The sequence below is a fragment of the Marmota monax genome, unplaced genomic scaffold (genome assembly GCF_021218885.2).
Source record: "Marmota monax isolate L192 unplaced genomic scaffold, Marmota_monax_Labrador192_F-V1.1 WCK01_AAM20220418_F8-fsc00026, whole genome shotgun sequence".
In the NCBI taxonomy this organism is placed as follows: Eukaryota; Metazoa; Chordata; class Mammalia; order Rodentia; family Sciuridae; genus Marmota; species Marmota monax.
Window position 1 is genome coordinate 818,576 of NW_026693108.1, and position 25,665 is coordinate 844,240.

The following is a 25,665-nucleotide window of genomic DNA, read 5'->3' on the forward strand; positions in this document are numbered from 1 at the left end:
CAGATCCCCATGATGTGGCCTTTCTAATCCAGGTCTTGGAAACATACTTTTACATTCCCAAATTCTTCTAAACAAATGTTCAATAGCAAATGTTTCAGGGTCTCCTTTAGCAGTTATTTGTCTATTCTAATAGCGTTCAGACCCCCAAATGTCTTCAAGACAAACGTTTAAAAGCTGAATTGTTAAAATTGGCCCAGAAGAAATAAAATACTTGAGGTAATGAATGAATAACAAAGAAATCAAATTGCTGTAAATGATCACCTTACCCACAGTCTTTTCACTGGTCTGTAGACACTTGGAGAATGTAGCATGCGTGCTGAAACATGGCACTGCCTTTTCTATTTTTAAGGACAGTTAACAGTCTTTACAGGAGGAAGTAGCATCTCGCTCTGCCTGCCAAGGCTTGCTTTCTGTGTTTTGGGCTTATTATTGTTTGCTTAGGTGTTTGCACACTGTTCCTTGTACTCTAAGTGCCCTGTTTCCATGGCTGTGTCCTCAGCATTGTTATGCTGCTTCCTCTGCTCCGTATTTTCCTGGTCTTCTTGCTTTCTTTTATTTTCGATCTTGGCATATTTTTATTCCAGGGATCCTTCATCAGTTACCTGCCTATCCAGTTCAGGGCTCTTCCTGTAAGTCAGCCTCCTGTGTAGGTCAGCACCTTCCTCCCACCTTCTGTGGGTTGGGCCTCTCTAGATCCCATTTCATGTTTTCTGTTTACTGTGTTCCCTTCCTCTCTTGGGCCCACGACCTTCCTGCACTCTCCGCCACTTTGGTTTGAAGATGTGGGGTGTTATTCTGTAAAGGTACTCTCGGGTCACCTTCACGTTTTGACGTGTACACCCAGTACTACTTATCATCACCACAGCTGGACGGGGTGAAGCACCCAAGCTTCAAGGCCTGCGCTCCCTGGGTCCTGCCCGCCGCCAGCCTCTGTTGCCTGGCTGTGCAGGCCCTACACCATCATGGGGCTCCATGTTCAGAGAGCAGGCCGAGAGCAGGGGTTTCTGACGTTTATTCAAACTTCATCCATACAATAAAGAGCTCTGATTTTTAACTTTCATTTACATCAGCAGTTAAAAGAAAAGTAACAGTCAATGAAACATGACGTTTTAAAGTGCCTTCATGAGGGAGAGATCACAGAGAGGGCAAGCCCAGGTTGAGACAGAAGGAGCTGCGTCTGGACTGGAGATGAGGCGGACCACACTCCGTTTCCAAGTGTGCACCAGGAGAAGCGCTGTGGGTCTTCACAGGCCTCGTGCTTGATCCCCTCCTCTGGAGGTTGGCCAGCAAGGGCTCCTCGCACCACAGGGTGGGGAGGGCGCTTCACCTTGGTCACAGCGGGGCGGCAGCCCCCACGGCAGCAGGGCAAGGAGACAGGGAGGACTATAAAGTGACACATGTTCAGCAGCATGAGACCATAAATACGCCTTTACATCCAGATCGTATGTACACACACACACACACACACACCACACCTGCCCTCCAGGAAGTCTCAAGAGGACAGATTTGTTTCTGAAACACAAAAAGGGTTTGAAAAGCAGAAGGGTTTTGGTTCCAGTTCTGCCATGATTTGAACACAGGAGACCCCTGCACACATCACTCAAGGTGACCCTAACCACACCTGTGGACTTTCCTGCAAGGCCAGGTAGGTGGTGCCAGAGAAGGACTTGGTCCTGCCTGAGGCGCCAGCACACCTGTTCACTCAGCACAGTGGACAGGGAGCTCAGAGACCCCACAGAAACTGCATCTCTACACTGTCTTTAAAAACAACAAAAATACACTAATTCAGTGAAGCTCTTTAAAAAATTGAGAGTCCCCTTATTTTGTAGAAAAGAAGGTTAATATTTTGAATTAGAGTTTAAATTTTCTTATGAAATGAGGCCGATGCATGTAGAAGGACCTGGTTTCTTACTGCTTTTGGTTGTGAGACTCCACCTGATTTTATCCATGTGTGTTGTCTCACCTGTGACCAGGTGTGCTTCAAGGGGTGCCGGCATTTCAGAGAGTGCCCAAATCATTTAGTGATATAGACAACGAGCTTTGATGTAAACCCCAGTAACAAAAAAATAGTTTTATATCAAATACAGTATCAAATTATCATTTCATGTAAACACAGTGATTCTTGGTAAAGATTTGAGGCCAAAGTACCACAAAAAATGGCCACGGGATTAATCCCTGTTTTTTAAAAATCAGAAACTTATAAAAGACAAGAGTTCCCCAGGCCCCTCTCTCCGGCTGCTTTCCGAGGCGGCTCCCACCGGGACATTCCCACAGCAAGCACCAGACCAGGCGTCGGAGGCGCCCGCACCGAGGAGGGCGGCCGGCGCGCGGGTGAGGGGCTGTCCCCAGGCCCCTCCCCTGTCCTCTCTGCACCTTGCAGTGGCCCTGGGGCCTGGTCCTGGGAGCTGGCTTCTGCCCCCGGGGGCCGGCTGCTGAGGCCCGTGTCCCTCTGCGGCCGGCGGGTGCACTGGGGTCCTCCTGTGTTTGGCTATCTTGGAGCGCCGTCCCCTCCCCAAACTACGCAAAGCCCACGCAAAAGACGACCAGAGACTGCATGCGGGTCTGCGCGGGCGCAGGGCAGAGGCTGTCCTAGCCCTGGAGGTCGGAGAAGGGCGCCGGGCAGCCCTCGCTGCAGCTCGAGGAGTTGCTCAGCACGGCCGACCCTGGGCTCGACTCTGCGGGGAAACCGGGGAGACTCGGTGCGGCGGCGGCCCTCCGCACCCGCGCGTCAGACGGGCTGGGGCCGCGCCGCGGCAGACTCGGGCGCCGCCCGCCTGCACGGAGGGCCTTACCTGAGCTGCTCAGACACTGCGCCGAGCTGGACGTGCCCAGCAGAGCCGACAGGCTGCTGGCCGGCACCCAGCCCTCCGTGCCGCTGCTCAGGTCCCGCACGTACCTGAAAGAGGCGGGGTCAGCGGGCAGCGGCGGGAGGCCCCGCACCTGTTGGAAGTGGGAGTGGGCGGGGCGCGGGAGTGGGCGGGGCGCGGGAGTGGGCGGGGCGCGGGAGTGGGCGGGGCGCGGGGCGCGGCACCGGGTGGCCCAGCTCTGACCCCTTACCAGAGCCCCTCAGCGCCCTCCTCCACCACCTCCACCACGTCCCCGCTCCTCATGGCGAGGGTGTCTGGGCCCCCCTTCTCATCGTCCAGCACCACTGTGTACTTCCCAGGGACCTGCGGGAGACGGACACAGGCAGAGTGCCAGTGGGTCAGCACCTGCTGCTCAGTGCCAGCAAGAGGACCCGAACTTGTGCTGCACTTGGCACCTGGGCAGCGCCACTCAGGGCAGGGAGTGTGCGTCCAGAGCGGGCTTCAAGAGACCCCGCTATGGGAGCAAGGCCCCTCCTGCAGCTCACGTGTTTTAGGAAGATGCTGCTAGGCCCCATGTTATCACCACGTTAGAAACCCAAGCGTGGGTGCCAGGTGTCCTCAGGCTCCCTGGCCTCGCGGCTGGGCACACTGGGCTCGGTGCTGGTCTCAGCAACCCCCCTTCTGGAATGCCTGCCCTCTGGCGGGCTCGTTCTAGGTGGCCCTCTCAGGCTGTTCTCTTTGGAGGACATCCTTACCTAAAGTGTTACAAGGCTGAATGCTGTTTTGTGCTTCCTGTGAGAGGAGATTCTCATCTGTTGTGTTCCCTGCTTTATCAGGTAGGTGTTGGGAACGCTGGTACCCAGTGGACACTAAACCAATGTCTATGGGGTCAGTTCTGCTGTGGAATGTGGGCTGAGGAGCAGATGCTGTTCTTGAGCAGCCCGGGCACTCCTGACCTCACAGAAGCATGCGAGCTGCAGGAGGCGCTCTGGCAGCAGGGCCTGGGCAGGACTGGTGAGGGCCCATCCTCCTCACACAGCTACCTGCCCCAGGTGGACAACCCCACCTTGGCTCCCTACTGGGCCCAGAGCAGCCAGGATCCTGCCCACCCCACACTGAGAACAAGATCCAACCCCTCCCCAGGCCCCATTCTCCCCTGTTCACCAGCCCCAGTCCCTCCTGCCACGCTGCCCTCCCTGTGTCCTCCTGTCTGCCCTTCTCACTCTTGACCAGTGTTAATGCACCCTCTTGGGAGAGACCCAAATAGGTATTTGTGGGGGTCACCCTGACTCTAATATGTAATTTAATATGTAAATGACTTTTCTTGCTGTACTATTAAAAACAGGACATGGTTTATAATGTGAGCCCATACCTAGGGATTATGCAAATCCACAATCAAGATAATTCAATTTCTTAAAAAGTGAGATGGAGGCTCCAGTATACAGTGTTAGCTTAATTAGTACATTCTGTCCATGTGGAGGGTGAGTGACAGGACACACTGTGCAGGGGCTGTAAGTTGTAGGTACACAGTGTGCTGGGACCTTGGGCATGGACACTGACCCAGGCCAACACACAGCACTTGCAAGACCCAGGCTGAGGTAGGTCTTCTAGAACACTCCTTCTCCAGGGGACAGCACCCACCACCATCACCCAGGCAGGACAAGGTTACCAGCTTCTTGGGGCCCACTCCACCATCCTCCTCTGCATCGGATGAGTTGATGGGCTCCTCAGCACTTGACCAGCCGCCCTCGTCCTCAGGGACCTCCAGTGAGTGGGACGTTTTGCTCCAGCCTAAGGGAGGAAGAGGCTCCAGTGAGGGCCACGTCCATGAGAAGCTGCCATCCATCCAGCTGTTCCACACGAGTCCCACAGATTCCCTGAAATGTGCAGCCCTGGGTCCAAGCTGAGCCAATCACAGGACCCGCCTGCCCAGGGTCCCGGCTCCACCCATTGTCAAAATGCTGGGACTGGGTTCCAAGTCACAGGAAGACTGACAGGGTGTGATGGCATCTGCTCCCAGCTGCCAATTCATGGGGAGAGAAAGCCCAGACCCTGCACGGAGACCTGTGCCTGTGTCAGGCTGCAGCCCCACAAGGCCACACCCTACAGCAAACACTGGAGGAGAAGGCATTTCAGTTAACACTGTGACAACCAACACCTCCCAGACCAGCCAGGAAGGCAGTCTCTAGCCCAAAACGACCCCATGGATCTCTGGTCTGTAAGCTGAGGGGCTGTGTACTCGCAGGGCAGGGAGCACCCAGGTGGGGATGCTGAGCAACCAGGACAGGCTGTACAGTGGTTGCAACGAAGCCAGGCTCTACCTTGGCCTCCAGTCCAGCCTACCAACCCTGGCCAGCCAGGCGGGACCTAGACTATATCTATTGCTTTGTTAGAGTTCCTCCTGCCTAGTGTCCCCCCGGGGTGGAGTGGTGTTCCCATCATGGGGGAGATGGAGACCAGGAATTCCCAAGGGTGATAAATAGAGTAAGTGCACTGGGCACCTGCCTTCAGTACCAAGAAGCACAGGGCCGAAGACCGATGCCCAGTGCATGAAATGGCACCTTAATGCTTCAACAAGGAGCAAGCGTGTCAGAGACAGGCAGACGGCCCAGTGGGTTTGCACCTGCCACAGCCTGCTCCAGGCTGAAGCTGCCTTTTCCTGTGAGAGAGAGGTGCTGGGGTGCGAAGAGCTCACAGAGGAGCCCCAGGCACGAGTGCACGTGTGCCTTACCCGCCCCACGAAGTCAGGGCTGCAAGAGACAAACCGTCCCTCCCACACCTGAGGACGTTCAAGGCTGGCAGTGAAAAGCTTCTGCCGAGAGGGCCTGGAAAGTCACCTTGTCTTTCTAGACAAGGGAGCCGCCCGTCCTCATACCAGGCCAGGTGCAGCCTGAGCCCTTCCCCCGAGCTCCACTCTCCTGGGGCTGGCTGCAGGAGAGGGGGATGGCTGTGCAGTTGGCTCTGCAGGTGCCACACCAGGCTTGTGCCTGGGCAGGACCTGGGGACTGGGTCTGCAGGGCAGTTGCCTGTCCTCCTTGCTCCGAGCCCACCTGCAGCTGCAGCCCAGCTTGGAGCTGGAGCACTGGTGCCAGACGTCCTCTCCCTTCCCACAGCCCCATCCGGGTGGGGCCTCTGGCCAAGCAGGACTAAAGTCTGCGAGGACAGCAGGGACAAGACGAGGACTGCCACGGCACCTTCTGTAGGCAGAGAGCCTTCTCTCTGCCCAGCCGGATGTTACATGGAAACCCCTGCTTTAGCATGCGTGTCTGTGAGGGAGACCTCAGGGCTCAGCCTCTGGCACTGCCAGAGAACCCCAACAGTGCCAGGCGTGGGCTTGGCCCGGAGCCTCTGGACAAGCCCTCTGACGGGGCTTCAGTGGGTCCCTCGTTAGAAGGCGTGCGGGAGAAGTGACAGCCTGCTGAGGGGTGGGCACACAGAGCACTGGAGGCGAGTGGCCTTGAAGCCGGTGCCCCACTCTCAATCTGGGACGCTGGGGGATTCTGTGCACAATGAGGCCCAGGTGACCTGTGACCTGTGGCCTGTGACCATTTTCCACAGAATGGTCCTTTATATTGTCAATGCTGCAAAACGACTTCCAGGCCAATGGCTTTCAGTAAAGCACTGGTCATGGCCCACAGAGCCATAGGGGGGCGTGGGCCCAGCACCGCAGGTGCCCTCCCAGCAGCACACACAGTGCTCACCTCCACTCACAGGAGGGGGGCGCCTGCAGAGGCAAAACTGCCTGGCTGCAAAGGAGGCGGACGCCGGTTCTGCCCTGCAGTGTCTGCCAGGCCAACTTGGCCAGCCCTCGCGGTGTGCCCTGGGCTGAGAGCACCGAGGGTTCAGAGACTTGGTCACAAGCAGAAAGTACCTAACGGACAAGCAGACCTTCGCAGAGGCTGCCAACGGAGCCCACCTGGGTCTCGGCTGCAGCGGGCTGGGTGTCTGCCTGTGCTTAGGACAGGCGGGCATGCCAACCAGCTCCTGGCTCTGAACCATGCCCAGCGGCAGCAAGAAGGCTGGCGCGGGATGCTTGGGGCTCTGAGCTTGGAGACCGGAATGAGCCTGAGAGCCCAGCAGTACGGGTGGCCTCTGGGGCGGACTGGGATGCTGTTCAGCGTGCCCCTGGGAACCTTCACAACTGTTCGCACAGCTCAGGAGGATCTAAAACGTGACACTGTCTCCTGCACCTGCATCCTTGGCTGGGCAGAGGAGGCCTTGGGTGTCCCTGGGGGTCACCCTTGGAACATAAATGAGCAGGAAACAAGAAGCCCGGTCCCAACATGGAGTTTGATCCTCCCATCTGCCACACAGCCATCTCCCCTCTGCAAGGGGAGGGTGGACCAGATCTGTCGCCTCATTGCCTCAGAAGGATCAGCAAGCTGGTGAGGCAGGCCGGGTGCTGGTACTGTGGGGCCACAGCTTACCACAGCCACTGGACAACAACCCAGCCCAACTCCAGCCAGGTGCAGCGGCAGCAAGCTGCTGCCCAGGGTCACTCATGAGGGGTCAGTGGGAAGCCAGTGTCCCCCAGCATCTGTCACCAGGCATCTAGCTGTAGGCCACCAGGGCCACCTCTGCCTGTGGGGCCTGCTCGTGTCATCCTAGGTGACCTGCGTGGGCCACACACAGCCCTCCCGGCCGGTGTCCAGCAGCTGAGCCATGCTACCTCGCAAACCAAAGGGAGTCGGGTCGCTCTTTACTGCATGCCGCTTAGCCTTTCTGTCAGGGCTGGTAGGAGGAGCTGCAGGAGGAGGCAGAGGCAAAGAGACAGAGAGTGAGGGGTGGCCAGGGGCAGAAGGGCCCGTGAGATGGGATGGACACAGCACCGGGGGTTCCCTCCAGATCAAGAGTAGCTCTGTGGGCGTGCGAGGTGGCACGGGGGAGGGGGAGGGCAGTGGGGAAGAAGGGGGCCACGTCAGTCTTGGGCCCGCCCCAGGACCTGTCCTTGGCTCTGTATCATCAAAGGTGCAGCACTGTCAGGGCTGCTGCGTCCCTCAGCATCTCACACACGGAGAAGGCCCCCCGTTCTCTGCACCAGAATCTGGCCACTGAACAGGGCCCTGGTCAGCCTGGCCTCGAGCACTGGGAGGGAGCCTCCAGGGCTGGTGGCCAGGCCTTTGGCCACCCAGGAGCACTCCAGGCCGATGGAGCTGATGGGATCTCAATCGGGCATCCTGGGCTAGCCCGCTCACCAGCAAGTGCCCGAGAGGGTACCTGCCCAGGGTCTCAGCTGTGGTGGGAGAGTGTCTGCAGCCAGAAGGGCAACTGCTGGGCAGCTCAGGGAAAAGAGGGGCGGGCAGGGCAGGGAGAGCAGAGTCGGGCCAGAGAGCCAGGAAGCCCAGGTCGGAGCAGGCCCGCAGAGCTGGCCTTGGCATTTTCAAAAGGACACCCTGAAAGACGACTTCAGGTGTCGGTAGGGACACTCAGGGGTCACAGGAGGATGCTGTGAAAGAGCTTTGGATGGGCTGTGCATGGGATGAAGGGGCGGGGCCTCCTGAGAAGGTCCCCCCAGATGGCCACCACACCATGCAAGACAGATGCCACCACAGGAACACAGGTGAAGACAGACCTCAGGCAGCAGTGCCTCTTTACCTCTCTGACCTTTGAGGTTAGCAAAGCCCTGCAGGGTGAAGCGCTTTCTGGAAAGTGCGGAACTTTCTGAAGTAGAGCTAGAGACTGCGTCATCTAGGAGGAAGAGAGACGTGCAGAGGGCCTGCAGCCCGGCCAGCGTGGCGGGCACAGAGCCCAGGGGCCGGTCCTCATGCTTCCCCGAGCTGGCTGGAGCGGGGCGCAGAGTGTCAGAATGCGGGGTGTGCAGTGAGTCCCAGGCCCTCTGGAGGGGGAGGGGACCCTGAGTCCCAGCACTGCGCCCAGTGCCCTAGGAAGGGCACGTCCCTGCACATGGCCGGAGGAACACTCTGTGAGAGGCACAGGTCACTCGTGTCATGGCAGACACCCACCTTTGCCTTTCTCGGGGGGCTTCGGCAGCGACGAGCTTACATATCCTTCCAGACTCAGGGGGTCTGTCTTCCTCTCCTCCAGCTTCTTGACGTGTCTCGAGTTCCCTCCTGAGGGGCTGGTGACAGCAGACACACAAAACAGCATGCTGCCCGGTTAGCTTCCAGAACTCTCTGAGGACGGGAGTCCGGGCACTCTCGGCTCCCAGCCCACCCCCGAGGCGGCCCATCATACTGCCTCAGAGCAGGGAGCAGCCACTGGACAGCCAGTGTTGTCCAGTGGCTGTCCAGCCAGGGAGCAGGTGAGAGCAGGAAGCACCCTCCTCCCCACCAGCGGGAGTCGCTGGGGGGGTCTCTCTAAAGTCTCTGTTTAGGGCTCATTTATTTGGGCTCCATTGATTCCATGAGTGATAAAAGGAGACTTTTGTAAGAAAGAGGAAGAATAAAGTGAACAAGTAAAATAACAAAGGAAAAATGAGGACAGAAGAGAGGACAAAGCAGTGCGTGGCAATGTCCCCACCGTTGTGGGAAACAGACCACAGGGAGCAACAGTCGAGGAGGCCGGGGATGGGATGGCGGGGAGGCGGCAGAGGGCGTCTCTGGGGCTGACCCTTGGGGGGAAGCCACCAGCATGTAATTCCCAGACAATGACACTGGAGGGACCTGGGGCAAACTTGGCCCAAGGACCAGGAGGCCCCAGTGACAGTTGTGAGTGAGCTCCAGGGCCTGGGCCAGCTGTGCCAGGCTCCCAGCCTTGTGTGGGCCTCACCTGGTGCTGGACGGCGCGGGCAGGGGCAGGCTGTGGGAGTGCTCCAGGGTCCTGTGCTGGCTGGCTTCTGCAGGGGAAGGAAGGCCACAGGCTGTGTCAGCGAGCTCCGAGCTCAGGTAGCCTGTGGGGAGCTGTGGATGCCTGAGGGGACAGGAAGTGGTGGCCGGCCCTCACCTCGACACGCCTGCAGCTGGCTGGTCAGCACCTTCCGAATCTCATTCACCCATGCGGCTTTAATTTCAGGAGTTGGTGCCTGTTCCCCAAAAGAAATGCAGGAGTAAGTACCGGGGTCCCCAGTGACATGCACTCTTGAGACTTCCAAGGACACTCCTAGGAATCCAGTCAGATCACTGCCATGGGTCAGAGGGACAGATGGGGACCCGTTCGTGGGATGCTTGCCTTGCAGAGGAAAGGGCCTTGCAGCCATGCCCAGTGCCTAGGGCTGGGCAATGGCAGCAGTCACCTGTCAGGAGGCTGGAGCTCTGGTGACCACAGTGGTGTCTCCCAGCAAACCTATGCTTAAGGGTCTCTGGGAAGCAGCCTTGACCCTCTTTAGGTGACAATATCAGTGGTGGGTCTGAAACCCACAGGTAGATGACAAACAGCCAGGTGGGGGGCCCGGGTTGGAGCAGTCACAGGGCTGCTGTGCAGGCTCAAGACAGCAAGAGGCCCTGGGCTCCTGGGCTCCGAGCCAAGTGCTTCCAGATGGGCTGGCTCCTTGGGGTGCCGTGTGGGGTCTGAGCAGGGCCCCTGCTTGTCTCAGCTCTGCGGGGCATTGGTGGCAGGGCTGGAGGGCATCCTGGGCTTCAGTGCTGCCTGGCCATGCACCCTGCACAGGGCCATGTCATCCTTTGTGTTAGAATCCTGAAGAGTAAGTGGCCGGGCCCCTCCCCACATGTGGCTCAGCCCCTCACAGGGCACTTGGGTCAACTAGGGCCTCAAGCAAAGGGCTCTGTCCCGAGTCTACATGACAGCTCCGGCTCCCCATCCGCTCAGCGAGGACAGTGCCACCACTTCTCCACCGGGGAACCAGGCCCTGAGATGAAGCCCTCTCCTGCGCAGCCCAGGGTTCAGGAGCGTGAGCGTCTCGGGAGTCGCTTCCAGCACCCTGGTCTCTCCCGAGTTCACCCTGGATCCTGCTCAGGTCCGACACCCAGGGCAGAAGACACAAGGCCTATTGAGAGGGCTTTCACCGGCCGTCCTTAGGAGGAGGGCTCCCCTGCACGAGGCCTGTGGAACAGGTGAGTGCCCTACCTGGACGATGTAGACCTCCTCTCTCGAGTTATACCAGATCTCAAACTTCTTGGCGTCACCCTTCACATTCTCTGTGATGCCGACGGCAGTCATCTGGTGAGTGCAGAACCAGAGACCGGTGTCAATGTCCACTGGCTTGAAGACATGGGGGGCAAGGTGGCGGGAACCCCACTCTCAACCTAAAGACAACGCCCCTCGGTCCTCAGGTCCTCACCTGGTGCTGGGCACCAGTGCCCTCGGGGTCAGACCGAGGCTCTGTTAAACACCAACCCGGCCACAGGCGTCCCGCCCCGGGACGGCAGGTCTGCACCGCAGTCTCACTCACATTCAAGGACTGCTTGTAGCTGTAGGAGGGGGCCTTCTCGTAGCCCTCCCCGTTCTCCTCCCGCTTCTTGCAGAAGAGCACGGCCTTCTCATGCAGGAACAGGTGCCGCTGCATGGGCTTGAACCTGGCCAGCTCCTTCACCTTGGTGTGGCCCTTCTTGTGGTCTGTCCACACACTGAAGGAGCCCTGCATCAGCAGCTTCCCCAGGTCACTGAGGTTCCCCTGCAACAGGACAGAGCCCAGGGCGTCAGGGGCCGAGGTGGAGGCTGCCGCTGAGTGAAGCAGCCCCCTGCAGAGGCCACTTGCTATAGGGTTCCCAGCACAGGGCACTCTAAGGAGCCCAAACCATGGGGACAATGAAAGATGGGTGACTGCCGGGGACTGGGAGGAGGAGGGACATGAGGCAGACAGAGGGTTCTCGGGCTGTCAGACTGTGACACTGCAACACTGGACATGGAATATTATGCATGATCCCAAACTACGGGATGCTCAGCCCCGGGAGAACACCTCGACTCTGAGCCTCACGTGACAGTGACACATCAACACTGGCGCTTCAGTCGCAACAGGTGTGCCACTAACGCAAGACGTCAGTCACAGGAGGAGGTGTGGCATCTCTGCTGAAACTGCTTAAACAAGCCACATCTATTAATTTAACAAAAAATGAGATTGAGTCCCAAGTGGACAGAGGGGCAGAGACTTCAGTGGCCTGAGACGGGCCTATGAGGGGCAAACAGCAGTGTGCCTCTGACGGCCACTTGCCGTCAGTCGCCTGCCCCAAACCACACCACAGGAAACAGGTGGTCACAGCTGCTCACCAGGGACGGCTGTTGTCAGGGCAGAGTGGAGGGAGCAGGCGACAATCCTGTCCTGCTGGAGACGCCGTGCCTCTCCCCACGTGCAGAGGGGCCCCAGGTGGCCTCCTGCTCCTCTGAGGTCCACCCAGACCTCCTGACCCAGGACCCAGGCTGCCACCAGGTTCTGGGCCACGCCTGTCCCCTCCCAGCTTAGGGAGCTTGGAGCTTGGAATCCTTGCAGGAAGCCCTGTGGATGCCCCGGGCCGGCCCTGGGTCCTTACGTCATAGCCGGTGATGGCGATGAGGTGCATGGAGTCGTTCACGGCCTTGAGGATGCCCAGGATGGAGCTCAGCGCCTCCTGCAGGTCCTCGGCCCCCTCGCAGTTCCTGCTGTACTTCAGCATTTCCTGAGGGCCGTGGGGGACGGAAGGACCTGCTCACCTGGCTCCTCAGGACAGCTGGCTCCCCAGAATGCAGCCCCTGAACTGGCCCCAGGAGGCCTGGCGTGACTTCAGACTGGGACACCGCCAGCCACCATGCTCACACACTCTTCAGCAAGTGGCTGCCGGCTCCCTCAGCCAGCCGACGGCAGACAGGAGCACAGGCAGGGGCACGCCCGCGGCACCCCTCCCCAGGAGCTCTCTCCTGCCACGAGCCCCAGTGAAGGCAGAGTGGACGCTGGGCAGACCCGCAGAAGGGCTCTTCAGCTCACCCCGTCCCCACTCCTGGATGGGCTGGGGGCCAGCAGGATAAGCAGTGCATGTCCCCGCCCCGAGGAGACTCATGGGCTTGTCTGCACAGCATCCTGCAGCTGATGAGCAGAAACCCGTGGGAGGGGGGTCTGTCCAGCTGTTGACCTCTGTCCCCGGCCCTGACAATGTCTAGCACACAGTGGGCCACACAAATGGCCGATGAGCAGGGCCACAACAAGGGGGAACCAAGTGGCTCAGAAGGTACCTCTTGGCTTGGAGGAAGGGTTTTGGGGGAAGGGGCCCAGGCCTGGGCCTGGCCAGTGGCCCTAAGGCAGCACTGACGCCTGGCCGCAGGTGGGGGAGGCGGCCAGGGAGGCCCACCTTGAGCAGCAGCTGGTACTTGGTTATTCTCTGCACGGGCTTCAGCAGGTAGGAGTCCAGGCTCAGCTTGTGGTCCAACTTCTTCTGGCACTCCTGGAACCACAGAGGCGGGGTCAGGCCACGCCCACGGTCCCTGGGGCAAACTGCAGAGGAATGGGCACTCGGAAGGGCCCCGAAACGCACCTGGAAGAAGGGACAGTCGGAGCACTGTCTCCACAGGCTCTCGGAGCGGGGCTTGTTCTGACAGTACTTCTCATAGATCTGGAAGTCCTCCATCTGCAGCCAGGGGGACGCACGTGTCAGATGGTCACCTGGAGGTGTCTGCCTGTCTCTGAGCATCGGGGGACCTGGGGCTGGGGGTGTGGATGGTTTGGGGCACAGTATCTTGGGGTGCAGATGGCTCTGCGGGCAGGGCAGTGCCGTGTTGCCTCTGAGATGGCTCATTTTAGAGAGAAGGCCAGGATGGGCTCCCGACAGTCACCTCCACCTCTCTTGACTCAGCCTTCCTGGCCTGCCTTGGGCTTTCTAGATCTGTCCCTGGGCAAGCCCCTTTATGGAGGCCGAGCTGGAAGACCACTGTGGGCTTGGAGGCAGACTGCTGGGCTGGGCCGGCTGTACCTCTCCCACTGAGGGAGCCCCTGCCCAGGGTCAGCAGACCGTGGGATCCCAGGATTGTGGGGCACTGAGAACTTGGGGACATGGGGCAGCCTGTACCCACCCAATCTTTGAGCCCAGGTCCCCCTGGCCCTCGGTGGCTGTGCCCTCGTGGGTTGGCAGGTCAGTGACGCCTCCCACCAAGCTCCAGTCTCACTGTTCGGTTAGCTCAGTATAGCTGGCTTTTCCCCGGGGAATAACGGCTACGAACACAGACGCACACAGACACTCTCTGCGCAGAAAGTACTTCCAGGGCTTGACTTAACAGTAGTGGCCAACCCCCAGGAGTGTCCATGTCCTGGGTGGGCTTAGTGGAACATGGAGGACCCTCCGCAGAGGCTCTACTCCTACCCTTCTCATCAGCTCTCAGGAGACGCTGTGCAGGTTGGGACCACAGGCCTATGGGAGGGTCCCCAGGGAGGGTCCCCACCCCACCTTAGACAGCACCCAGGAACACGCCAATAGCCTGGCTGGGCGGCCACAAGACGGCTCCTCCCTCCTTCCCGCCCACCTCTGGGTGCCAACCTAGGACAGAGCCTCAGCCTCCAGCTCTTTGTGAACCATTTAGTTTTTCTGCTGTCCGTGAGCTGCTGTCCAGGTTGCTAAGCTGTCTCTCCCAGTGCCCAACACGAGGGGACCCTTGGGTTGGGAGGCACCTGGCCCATCCTGACCCAAAGCTTTCCACAAATGCCTCCCTTGGAACTGTCCCCACAGCCCTGGGAAGGAAGCAGACGCCAACAATGTTAAAGAGGGTCAATAAAGCGGGGAACTCCAGAGCCTTGTCCAGTGCTGTCCAGCAAGTGGGGCCCGCAACCCCGGGCAGGCACCACCCAGCACAGGCGTGGCAGGAAGGCTGAGCTCCACGACGCGCACTGGACCTGGGCCCTGGAGCGTCCCGTGCCCAGCGTCATGTTGGACGGCTTTCTCTGTTTTGCCCCTCCAGGGAGGCACCCTGGCAGCTCCTGGGCTCTGTGGCTGCGTGGGGGTGGGTGGGACCCCAGTGGAACCTGAGGCTTCAGTGTCCGGCAGTTGGGAGCCGCGGTGGGTACGCACCCTTTCGAGGAAGCACCTTCCCACCAGCTCTGGGCACTCCGTGCAGCGTTCCAGCTCCCGCAGGAAGACCCTGGACAGGGAGGCCCAGGGAGGCCTGCTGAGTCTCCGCACCACACCCAGGGCCCAGCCACACCCACCCAGTGGCCCCGTTTCCAGAAGACCTCCAGCTGTACTCTGGATGGCCCAGGACTGCGTGGTGCCAGCGCCCACCAGGCCTGGGGACCCCGCAGCCCAGCCTGACCCCGGCTCCTCCTGTGCGCAGCCTCAGACTGTTCACCTCTGGTCAGCGGCGGCACACACAGAGGTCACAGCTGCTTTGCCATCAGCAGGAAGCAGCAGGAAGTTAGAAGAATCAGGTGGGCAGTTAGGGGCTCTGGAGGCCCCTGCCCACTGGCCATGACCCTGTGGGCTTCCTGCAGACACACCGAGGGGCCCTCTCCTTGGCTCCAGGGTGGGCTTTCCTCTCCAGATTTCTGGCTTGCTTTTGCCCCTGGGGGAGGGGGAGCTGCTGGGGTCCACCCTGGATGCCGGCACTAGAGCTTTGACTGGTGCCCAGGGACAAGGCTGCTAAGGAAGGCCTCACGACCGCTGGCAGGTGGCTGGTGGGCGGGAGGCACAGATGACAGAGGAAGGAGCTAGTGGAGGGACAGTATCTTGGTACTGCTCTGACCAGGTCCACCCATGCTGGGCCTTGTTCCAGGACCCAGGGACGTGCTGTCCACCTGTGGGCCTTCTACACATGACAGCTGGCTCGCTCGTCTTCTCTCTCATGAGCTCCCAAAACCCACAGTGAAAGCAGCCGAGCAAGCAGCCCAGATGTACCCCCTGGGCACCGCCCAAGCCACAGAGAGGCAGCCGTGCTCCGAGGACAGCAGCACCCAAGGGACGTCTGGGGCGCCACTCTTCAAGAATGGGCTCAAGGACAAAGTGCATCTTGCTAAGTGGTGTGACCTTTAGGGCCCCAAAGCAGCAAATGCACATCCTTTCGGTGGGGACAAGGAGGAGGACAGAGGGGTCCGGCCCACTCCTGGCTCCCGGCACCACAGTCCTTTGGACGGCTTTGCCACATGGGGCCACCCTGGGCACTTGTCAGCAGGGAAGGCCCAGGATGGCTCTCAGGATGCCCCGAGCGGCCACTGTGCCTCTGCGCTCTCTGTGCATCAGGCCCTGGAGAGGTCTGTCCCTATCAAGCAGAGACCAATGGCTAGCAGGTCCCAGCTGCATTGGAAGGGAGAGGTCACAGAGTGTGTGGGGGCAGAGGAAGGGCCCCACCTGTTATGAAAGTGATAGATTTCCTCCATATTTCCAAACAGAACGTCCTTCTTGTTGTGCAGGCCAGTCGAAATGAGGTGCGTCATCAAAGGATTCTCCATCTCAGCCGCGTAGCCCTGCGGGAGAGGACGAAGCTCAGCATGAGCACCAGACCCGGAGACGCAGGTCAGGCAGGAGTGGACGGGTGAGCTGGTGGCGCATGGCTGTCTCTGAGCTGGGCCTCTGAACAAGGCCCTCAGCACAGGGTGGGTCACAAGCAGCACCCAATGGGGGCCTCCTCCTTCCTCTTTAGCCTTTTTATTCAAATTCATACAAAGGGCACGGACCTCTCTGCACCTGCAAGACTAACTGTGCGTCTGCTGCCATGAACCTCCAGGTCACCACCTGGAGTGCTTGGCCCCAGCAGACCCCTCCCCAGGTGCCCCAGTCAACCTCTCACCCTAGACTGCCTGGTTCCAGAACTTCCCATAAGCAGAGCTGCATACTCTTTGGCCACCTCTTGCACTGTCACTAGCCTGTCACGTGTGCTGTGTGTATTAACGGCTCTGGGCTGCTGAAGCCTCCGTCCTGAGCAGATCTACTCCCTCAGCTCTGTCCTCCCCTTCTGTGGACGTGGAGGGCGTCCAGTTGGGCTGCTCTGAGCAGCGTGGCCTTGGGCATCTTATGTGCTTTTCCATGGACACAAACTTGCATTTCTAAGCAGCAGTTTCCAAGCGAAGCCACGGGGGGGGGGGAGTGGACCCTCCCACTGCAGCACGAGCCTCACCTCCAGGACAGAAAGCAGCTCCTCCACGTAGGCCCGCTCGGTGTCCAGTAGCTCGTTCATCACGTGCCTGTGGGCGGGGCGTGAGGAGAGCACACACGTGAGGCCCGGGCAGCAGCAGTCCTGGGTCTCAAGTCAGGCTGGGAGGTAGATAAGCTACCAGTCCAACGCAAAGGGCTTGCCCAGCCTGAGGGGCTGCAGGGGAGCTGAGCCCGCGGGACACTTCTCAGGGCTCCCCTCGCTGCTCTGGCCTCACACCCCTTGCTGGCCATCTCTTGTGCTGCCTTCCAAGAGCAATCCCCTGACCCACGTCCTGGCCTTGGGGGTTCCCTCTGCAGAAAACCAGCCCTGTCCTCATGCACACTGTCATCAACACCCCTCCCTCTCCCCCACTAGGGAGCCCCACCTCCCAGGGCCTCCAGGGCTGCAGGGCCTCCAGGCTCCCTGCGTGGGCACCTCCTGTGCCCCCCGAGGGCTGGGCCTGGCTCTCCATCCCTTCTGTCACCCAGCCAGCTCCCCTCCTGCAGGTAGGCATGCAGTGGCCCTGTGGACTCACTCTGTGCCTCAGCTGAGGAGCCCCTGAGGGGGGTGGGCTTACAAATAAGACATTCAGGACCAAGCCTCCCTGTTAGGGCGAATGACCAGCCCGCCACGTAGTCCACAGAAACCAGGGTCAACGGCCCCGGAATGCACTTAGGTGAGGTCCCTGCTGAGCAGCCGGCAGCACTGAAGGCCCCCGCTCTGCATGTGAACGTGGTGGCAGGGAGGGACCTGGGCCTCCCCACAGCCACAGCCTGGATGGTGCAGGTGTCGCTGATCTCCGGCCTGTGCTTCTGTGTCTGGAAGCCTCTTCCACGCCCCCTTCTCCCCTCTGCCCGTTAGCCTCTGCCAGAGGCAGCAGCGGCAGGTCTGTCCTCCACCCCTTCAGAGGGCTCGGCTGTGGGTGCTGGGGACATTCTGCCCTCTGCTTGTCCCTGTGGCCCCAGGAGACTCTCCAGACTGACTTGGAGTCACAATGATCTAAAGGAGCCAGGTCAAGGTCCCCTGGCAGGCTGCTCAGGGTAAACAGGGAGAGTGCAGACGTCCAGGGCACTGGTCAGCAGGCAGTCCCGCACACCGTCAGTTGGCTTCCTTCTAACTGCTGGTGTGCCCACCAGGTCTGGACTGACCGTCCTGCACTGTGGGTTACGGCTTCCTTCCACTCAACTTCCTGTGCTCCGCTGCCTGGCTCTGGTCACCACCTGGAGTGCTTGGCCCCCCCAGCTGTCCTCCCTTGAAGCTGAGTGGTCAAGACAGGGAGGTGCTTTTTGACTGCACCACAGTCCATGAACCTGGGACCTGGGTCCCTGGGGACAAAGGGCTCCAGGAGGTATGTCCAGGGCCGTGCTGCCCTCCGCAGTGCTCTGGCAGTGTGTGGCCACTAATGACAAAACCTCAGCCATGGACCCTCGCTGGCCACACCTACCTGCTCGCGCTGCCCTTGGGGCCGTGGCTGCTGCAGGGACGTACTGGCCTTGTGCCCTGGTGAGGCTCCCCCTTAGCTGGTGGCAAGTGGAGTGGTCATGGATGGCCGGGGACGGTCTCTCCCTGGCTCCACTCCTCCTCTCCCTCAAAACTGGGCCCCAGTGGTTTCCTTCTTTCTGTGGCCCCCGCAGGGTGGCCCAGGAGGCAGCACCTGGCCGACACTGGCCATCCAGGGGTATAAGGCACATGGCTCCCGATCCCTGACACTCCTGGGGCAGTGCTCGCCCCAGGCTCCCCCACGCCACACACAACCTCCTCAGAGGCCAGGTGGACGCCAGGTCAGGGGACTGAGCCTGGTGGGAACAGGAAGGGTGCTGGTGAAGGAAGTCCTGGCCGCTGAGCCTCGCTGCAGGTGGAGGGACGGTGGGTCCTGGTGGGGTGTGTCTGAGCTCAGAGTCTGGCCTGTGACGCACAAGCCCAGGGGCCTGCAGCCTCTGTGGGGGCAGGTGGGCGGCCAGCTCAGTGGAGGGTGAAATCCTCCGAAGTGACAGGTGGCCCGGTCAGGAGAAGCCAGTGGAGCTGTCCAAAGGCCACGCGGGATCTGTGTGTGCAGCCACAGCCACACGTGTGCCCCACTCCGCACCGTCCTGCACTCACCACACCCAGGCCTGGGGTGCCGGAGGAGAGCTGCGACCCACCTGCGCAGGATGGCCAGGCCCTCCTCCTCGTCCCCTGTGGAGCTGCCCCGGCCCTGCCGGTTCTCACTCATTTCACTCTGAGGAGAGAAGAACAGCGAGTCGCTTTGAGAATCAGTAGGAGCACCTCAGGGACCCATGGCCAAAGCCAGGGCCCTGCCCAGCTCCCGTCTGGGCGTCGGAGGAGACGGAGCCCACAGGCTGCAGAGCTGGAGGCCCAGCCAGGAGGGCTGGGGCCGGGCACAGGAGGAGCTGAGGCCCTTCCCTGGGAAGCCATGGCCTTGGGCATTGAGATGGGGCAGCCTCACCTTGGCCCTCCTGTAGGGCCCCCTCCGGAGCGCGCTGTCTTCAGAGCCAGAGTTCTCAGATCCCCGCCAGGAGCCTGGTTTGGAAGAGGTGGGGAAGGGGCGTTAGCTCTACCTGGGGAGGGGGACACCAGGAAAAGGCCCAAGGAAAGGACAGAAGCCACGCGGGGGTGGACAGTGGTAAACTGGCTGGGTGGAAAGGGGGGACAGCCCCCTGACCAGCCTCCACAGCCCCTGGGACAGCGGCGCTTGCAGCTGAGGGGGAGCAGGGTGGGTGAGAGGAAGGAAGCTCGGGGTGTGGACACCCGGAGCCCCCAGCCCAGCAGGGCTCCACAGGCCAGGAACAGCCCCTCTGCCCACACCAGGGAGGTGGGCCTGGCGCTGGAGGCCTGGTAGGGGTTCCTGACTGGTGTGTGCAGACACCCGAGGCCAGGGCGAGGTTCCCGGGACCACTCCTCTTGGCATCCTCTGGGAAGACCCATCGAGGGGCCGGGAAAGTGCTTTTGATGCAGGGAAGAGGCGGGAAGGACCCTGAGAAGTGGCGTGGTGCCTGCCCTGGCCTGGAGAAGGGCTCTTTTGGGATTGGGACGCAGGGGTTGGCAGGCCATGGAGCCCTCCGGCTGGCACAGTCTGGGACACGGCTAGGTGGGGGAGAGACCCTCTAGTTCTCCTAGAACTCTGCACTGCTGTGGTCTCAGAGCAAAGCCAGAGTGGCTGCACCTGGGGAGGGGCAGGGCGACTTGGTGAGCGCCTCCGGCCGGGGGGCCACGGGCTGCACGGGCCGGGTCTGCTTGGCCGCCAGCTTCTTCAGGCTCGCCTGCCTGCGGTGGAACATCTCGTGCATGCTCTCTTGCTTCTGGAAGACTTTCTGCACGTGATCCTGGGAGGACAGAGCTGCTAAGGGTCTGCAGTGTCGGCACCAGCCCCCAAGAACCCCCATCCCATGGGAACGTGCCTCAGCGTGCAGAGACCCCTCTGTGTGTAAGATGGCGTGGCCACACCACACCGAGTCCTGATCACTGAGGACGCGCACCAGAAGCTCTACTGGGGACCTTCTCCAGAGCTGGCAGGGCCAGCCGTGGGAGGTGGAATAAATGTCTCTCGTGTTGCCCCAGAGGGTGGGGCTTGGGAGATTCAGGGGCTGCTTGTGCAGTGTCAGGAGGCCCTCGGGCAGGCTGGGGTCCAGAGGAAGCCACTTCATAAGGAGCACCCCCAGCGCAGGGGGCATCTGGTGGGACGCAGGTGCCACTGTGCAGGTGGCAGGGGGTGACTTCTGCTCTGAACGCAAGGCAGAGCGGGGTGACCGCCGCCTCTGCTCTTCCCTCCTCACCCTGTCTGCTGGTCGAGAACTGAACGTTTCTTTCAAACATCCTGCAGACGACTCCCCACCCCGGGCGCCGAGGACAGGACAGGCTGCCTTACCAGCAGGTCTGGGGTGAGGATGGTCTCGTATTCCTTGTAAATTTTACTGAGCTCCTGGATCTTATTTTGCACGCCAGTCTCCAAAAACTTCTCAATCTCCTGAAGGGCAGCCTCGGCACCATCCTGAGACTGGCATTTGTCCACCGGCTGGGAGGCCAGCAGGTAGATGCCCTCGTCACACCACTTCATGGACTGCAAGCAGAGCACTGCGGTCAGAGGTGCACCGTTCCCACCTACCACGTCCGCCCCCTCCTCCCTCGCCTCTGTCCACTGGTACACCTGCAGGAAGGTCCAGGCACTGACCCCTGATTCTTCTACCACTAAGTACAAAGGGCCGCTGCAGGGGTAGCGTGTTCTGCAGAGCCCGGTGGGTTCCCAGGACTGGACTCCCTCAGAGGAGGAAGGTGACTGGTGGAACTGACCAGGCTACCAAGTTTCCGGTCCTTTTAAGTAAATCATTGTTGTGGCAAGAGAATTGTGGGACCAGAACTCTGTGTGGACCTGACCCTCTAGGTGGACAAGGAGGAGGAACACAGAGAGGAAGGGCGAGGGGACTCTTCAGCCAGTGCCTGACCAGCCCAGCACAGGGGTCAGTGGTCCGGGGCGCGTGGCTTGACCCCCACCGTCTCCAGGAGGCTGTGCAGCTCTCTGGACTTGCTGAGAAGCCCCCGTCTCCTGCTGATCTCCGTGGCAAACTGGTGGCAGAGGTGCTGGAGCTCCTCGCACTTGGGGTGGATGGAGTCCACGGCATAGTGCTTGTTCTCGATGAGCTGCTGGCCCTGCAGGGCCAGGGCTCGGGCCCGCTCCACGGCCACCTGCGGGACACAGCCACCCAGGTCAAACACCTAACCCTCAGTGCTGGTGCTGGCTGTGGGAGGGATGTCGTGCCGCTACAGGTGACTGAAGGCCACCTCACGCCCAAAGCTAGGCTGGGCTCCGGGGGGCAGGCATCGGAGACCTGGCCCAGAGGAGGCACAGGGTTCTGAGAATGGATTCGGAGGGACGTGTGTCGGGGTCCCTGAGGAGGCCGTGCCCCTGACGTGCAGGTGAGCACCATGGGGTCCCCGTACCCCTGCCGTGGTGCCCCCTGGATGGCAGCACAGCCCAGGCCCTGGCCTCCTGCAGCTCAGGCACCTCCCCCACCCCACGCCCAGGCCTGGTTCTCACGCTGGACTTCTCTTCAAAGCTGGCCAGGCTCCTCAGCAGGTGCTCCACGTGGGCCAGGCTGTTGCCGACGTCAGTGAAGGTGGCTATCTTCTGGGACACCGTGTCCAAGGTGGCTTTGACCTGCAATGGAGGGGCTGTCTCAGAGAGCCCAGGAGCGGGGAGCCCAATCTGGGCACGCCAGGCTCGGAACAGTCTGCAGCCAGGGGCTGCGGGACCTTCTGGGTGGCCCTGCCCATGGCCCTGCCAGAGGGGCACAGGCTCCTCAGCTGATGCACGTGGGGCCCCTAGGGCCAGGCACCGTGGGTGTCCTCCTCGCCCCCACAGGTCTCGGCCTGCGCAGGAGAGCCTGTGGCTCACTTCCTTCCCGCCTGGCGCTGGCAGGAAGACGGCGGGCTGCGCACCCTAATGTGTGGAAGGCCTGCCCGCTTCTCCCCAGCGTCTCCCTTCAAACCCAGCTCTCAGGAGCTGGTCCTGAGACCCAGTGTGCAGAGGCCTCTGTGGCTGCGGGGTGACGGTTCAGACAGCCAGGGCTGAAGGCGGAGGGCAGGGCTCTGGCCCCGACACACCGCAGCGCTGGGGAGACGGCGGCCCTTGGTTCTTTAGCACCACCTCTGTGCCTGGCTCCTGGGAGCCACGCGGGAACCTGAGCCGCTTTGCCCCAGGGCTCTGCCTGTCCTCCACTGGCACTGGGCCCTGAAGACCCGGTGTCTAATGTCTTTACGGCCACGGGGTCTGCTCCTCCCCGGGCTCCACCGGAATGAAGCTCCGAGGCACAGGAATCCTCCTGCCTGGACCTGAGCAGACCTGGCTCCTGGTGGGCCCCGGGGAAGGGCTGGTGGGCAGGTGCTGACCGATCCCCCAGCAGCGCCTCCCAGGCCCGGCTCCTGAGAAGGCCATGTGGGCAGCAGGGGAGGGAGCACGCGCGGGTTCGAGGCTTGCAGGTGAACCTTCCCAGGGCTCCCAGCCAGAAGCAGACACTGAGACCACGTCGGGAGCACAGGAAGTGGTCGGAGTCCTGGCAGCTACAGGGTCCCCTCTCAGCTCCGGGGGTCCAGCACGTGGAGACGCATGAGGGCCACAGGCCTCCCTCCTGGCTCCCTGGGTATGTGCCCAAGCTCATCCTGTGCTGACGAGGGTCCAGCAACTCAGAGCAGTGGTTCAAGGTCACTGCACGGCAAGCAAGGGGCGACGGGGAGTGGGGGACGCGGCCCGGCCGGCCCACCTGTGTGCGTGTCGTGGGCCACGAGTGATGACATGGCACGTGTGCAGTGAGACCACCGCTCAGCACCCAGAACAATGGCCACAGAGCTGTGGAGAGAAACCCCTGCAGACAGCTGAGCGGATTCTACACCAGGCTGCTGTGAAAGCAAAGCCCGGGGACAGAGCGCAGGCGTAGGCCAGACCCAGGACACCTGGCCAGCACCCTCAGCCGGGCAGCAGGGGCTGGGAAACACAACCACTCGAGCCCACGCATGAGACTCTCACCTCAGCCACAGCAGAAGGGGCAGGAAGAAGCGGAAGGACGGGAACATGCCACCCGGCCCCAGGGGAGGCAGGAGGTGTGGGACATGGGAGGCAGAGCCGGGGCAGCTTGTGGCCGTGACACGGAAGCCCAAGTGTGGCGCACGGCAGAGCCGCACAGTGTGAGCAGAGGCTGTGCGGCCGCGAGCTGTGGGCTGCAAGGGCCTCTGGACGGCTCACATCCACCAGACAGGGCGGCCGAACCCCGTCCACCAGCCAGTGGGAGCCTGCAGATGTGCAGGGACGCTCCGCCCGACGCCAGGACACACCCCCCTCCAAGTGCCCGCCGGGACTCGAGTGGGGGTCTGTGTCCTGGGCCACAGGACACACCTCACCAAGAACTGGTGTTGCTCTCTGGTCACAGCAGCCATGCTGGACATCAGAGGAACCTCTCTGATCCTGTGGGAACGGAGCCCATAACACCAGCAAGTCACCCGAGGCTCCGAGAGCAAGTTCAGGGGAGATTTAAATGTGCACATCAGAAAAGAGGAATATTCTCAGATAAATAGTGTAAGCTCTCACCTCACGAACCCAGAAAGAGAAAACTAAAATAAACTCAAAGCCATCAGGAGAAACGACTCATAAGGATAAGACAGGAAATCGGTTAAACCCCAAACAGGGAGCAACCGAGAAACCGGTGAAGTAAAGACCTGGTCCCAGCAACACCGAGGGAGAGAACGTGACAACCAAGACCAGAGGCTAGACCAGCCACCGCAGGCCTGAGCCCAGGGGCCCAAGGAGGGTCAGGGAAGCTGGCAGCAGCAGCCCCAGACGACGGGACGGAGAGGACCAGTCCCAGGCAGGCTGCACATCCATCCAGGGTGAACTGGCGGAGACAGCAGGCTGTGAGGACAGCCGAGCAGCCCCCGAAGGCGTCTCCTGCTGTGGGAGGCTGTCCCGGAGCACTGCCCCCGACCGTGAAGGTGACCATCTGTGACTCTCCTCAGGACCACCTAAGACCAGGGGTCGTCCCAGTTCATCCTGTGAAGTCGACGCTACCCTGACAGCACAACCAGAAAAAGACAATTGTAAGAAAGGGGGAAAGACAGAATAAAGAAAACTGTAGACTTCCAGGCATGGCGGTGAACCCCTGGTACCCCAGTTTGGGAGGCTGAGGCAGGAGGATGGCAAGTTCCAGGTTAGCCTCAGCAACTGAGTGAGACCCTGTCTCAAAAAAAAAAAAAAAAAAAAAAAAAACAAAAGAAAAGTGGTAGCGTGCAGCTCAGTGTAGAGCCATTCCTAGCATGTGCAAGGCCCTGAGTTCGACCCACAGTACTTAAAAAAAAGAGAAAAAGAAAGAAAGAAAATCACAGAACAACTCCATCCTCATGAATATGGACGCAGAAATTCTTAACAAAATATTCTCAAATATACTCCAGCAATAATTAAGCAACACCTACAATGATTACACACCATGACCAAGCAGTTGTGTTTCAGAGATGCACAGCTGATCCAGAATTTGAAAATCAACCAATACAATCAGTCATATCAACAGGTTATAATATGAAGATCACATGATTATCTCAATCAATGGGGAAAAAGCATTTGATAAAATTAAGCATCCCTTCATGATTTTAAAGTCTCTCACAGAAGAGGACTAGAGGGTGCTTCCTCAACCTGACAGAGAGCACCCACAAACCCTGCAGGTGACACTACACCAGACAGTGGAGACCAGATGCTTTCCCTGGGCCTGGAGGCAAGGCCAGGACGTCCACTCCTGTCTCCCACCACTCTCATCCAATGGAGGAAAGCTCTGGTCAGCGTCACAGGGGAAGAGAAATAAAAAGTGTAAAAGTCAAAGAGCAAAAAATCGAAGCATCCGTCTTTGCACAAACACGATCGAGACTCTAGGGCTCCCCAGAGAATGCTGGAGTAGGCGTCCAGTGGGGTCGCAGCGCACCCGCATCCCTACACCCAGCAGTGACCACGCGCACTGGAATGGAACGCACCACCCGACTGTGTGAGCATGCAGAACGTACACCGACTCAGACTCGAGACGTCCTGACCCAGGGTGCTGAGGACTGCACACCACTGAGGACAGACGCCAATCCAACCAGTGGTGAGGACAACCTGCAGGCAGCCTGGGAGGCTCGGAGACGTCGCCTCGCCCCCGAATGCAGGCCTAACACAATTCCCAGCAAAGCTTTTTGTAGAAATAGACAAGACTGTTTAAAAACCCGAATGGAAGGTAAAGAAGCTAGGCTGTCCAGCAAGCAGCGCGGAGCAACTGGACACCCAGGGGAGGACACGAGCCGTGCTCTGGTTCTCAAAACACAGACCAAGGACCTCAGCGGGGAAACACAGAATTCAGGAAACACAGCTTAGGGGGACACATTTGCAATTGAAAACCAAAAGTGTGATCCATAA

The 25,665-nt window shown here is 60.3% G+C and overlaps 1 protein-coding gene across 12 annotated transcripts in view; it reads right to left on the reverse strand.

Annotated features, from left to right (window-relative positions):
- Positions 1–996: 996 nt before the first annotated feature.
- The window catches only part of Mcf2l (MCF.2 cell line derived transforming sequence like), a 92,834-nt gene continuing 68,165 nt past the window's right edge, over positions 997–25,665 (reverse strand). For 5 of the 12 annotated variants that reach the window (XM_046454856.2, XM_046454858.2, XM_046454857.2 and 2 more), the window contains 23 exons: positions 21,778–21,897; positions 21,234–21,425; positions 20,611–20,802; positions 19,909–20,068; positions 19,192–19,265; positions 18,887–18,963; positions 16,728–16,794; positions 15,962–16,077; positions 14,690–14,759; positions 13,166–13,258; positions 12,983–13,075; positions 12,191–12,316; positions 11,116–11,337; positions 10,791–10,883; positions 9,711–9,789; positions 9,537–9,603; positions 8,771–8,886; positions 8,403–8,495; positions 7,477–7,551; positions 4,477–4,598; positions 3,058–3,170; positions 2,793–2,896; positions 997–2,675 (listed from right to left, as the gene is read on the reverse strand). In XM_046454856.2, coding sequence (XP_046310812.1) covers positions 2,590–2,675; positions 2,793–2,896; positions 3,058–3,170; positions 4,477–4,598; positions 7,477–7,551; positions 8,403–8,495; positions 8,771–8,886; positions 9,537–9,603; positions 9,711–9,789; positions 10,791–10,883; positions 11,116–11,337; positions 12,191–12,316; positions 12,983–13,075; positions 13,166–13,258; positions 14,690–14,759; positions 15,962–16,077; positions 16,728–16,794; positions 18,887–18,963; positions 19,192–19,265; positions 19,909–20,068; positions 20,611–20,802; positions 21,234–21,425; positions 21,778–21,897 — 2,550 coding nt within the window. In that variant the 3' untranslated portion in view covers positions 997–2,589. Of the gene's footprint in view, positions 2,676–2,792; positions 2,897–3,053; positions 3,171–4,476; positions 4,599–7,476; positions 7,552–8,402; positions 8,496–8,770; positions 8,887–9,536; positions 9,604–9,710; positions 9,790–10,790; positions 10,884–11,115; positions 11,338–12,190; positions 12,317–12,982; positions 13,076–13,165; positions 13,259–14,689; positions 14,760–15,961; positions 16,078–16,727; positions 16,795–18,886; positions 18,964–19,191; positions 19,266–19,908; positions 20,069–20,610; positions 20,803–21,233; positions 21,426–21,777; positions 21,898–25,665 lie in introns of those variants that run through there. The other 7 variants (XM_046454860.2, XM_046454862.2, XM_046454861.2 and 4 more) reach the window with 3 other exon arrangements.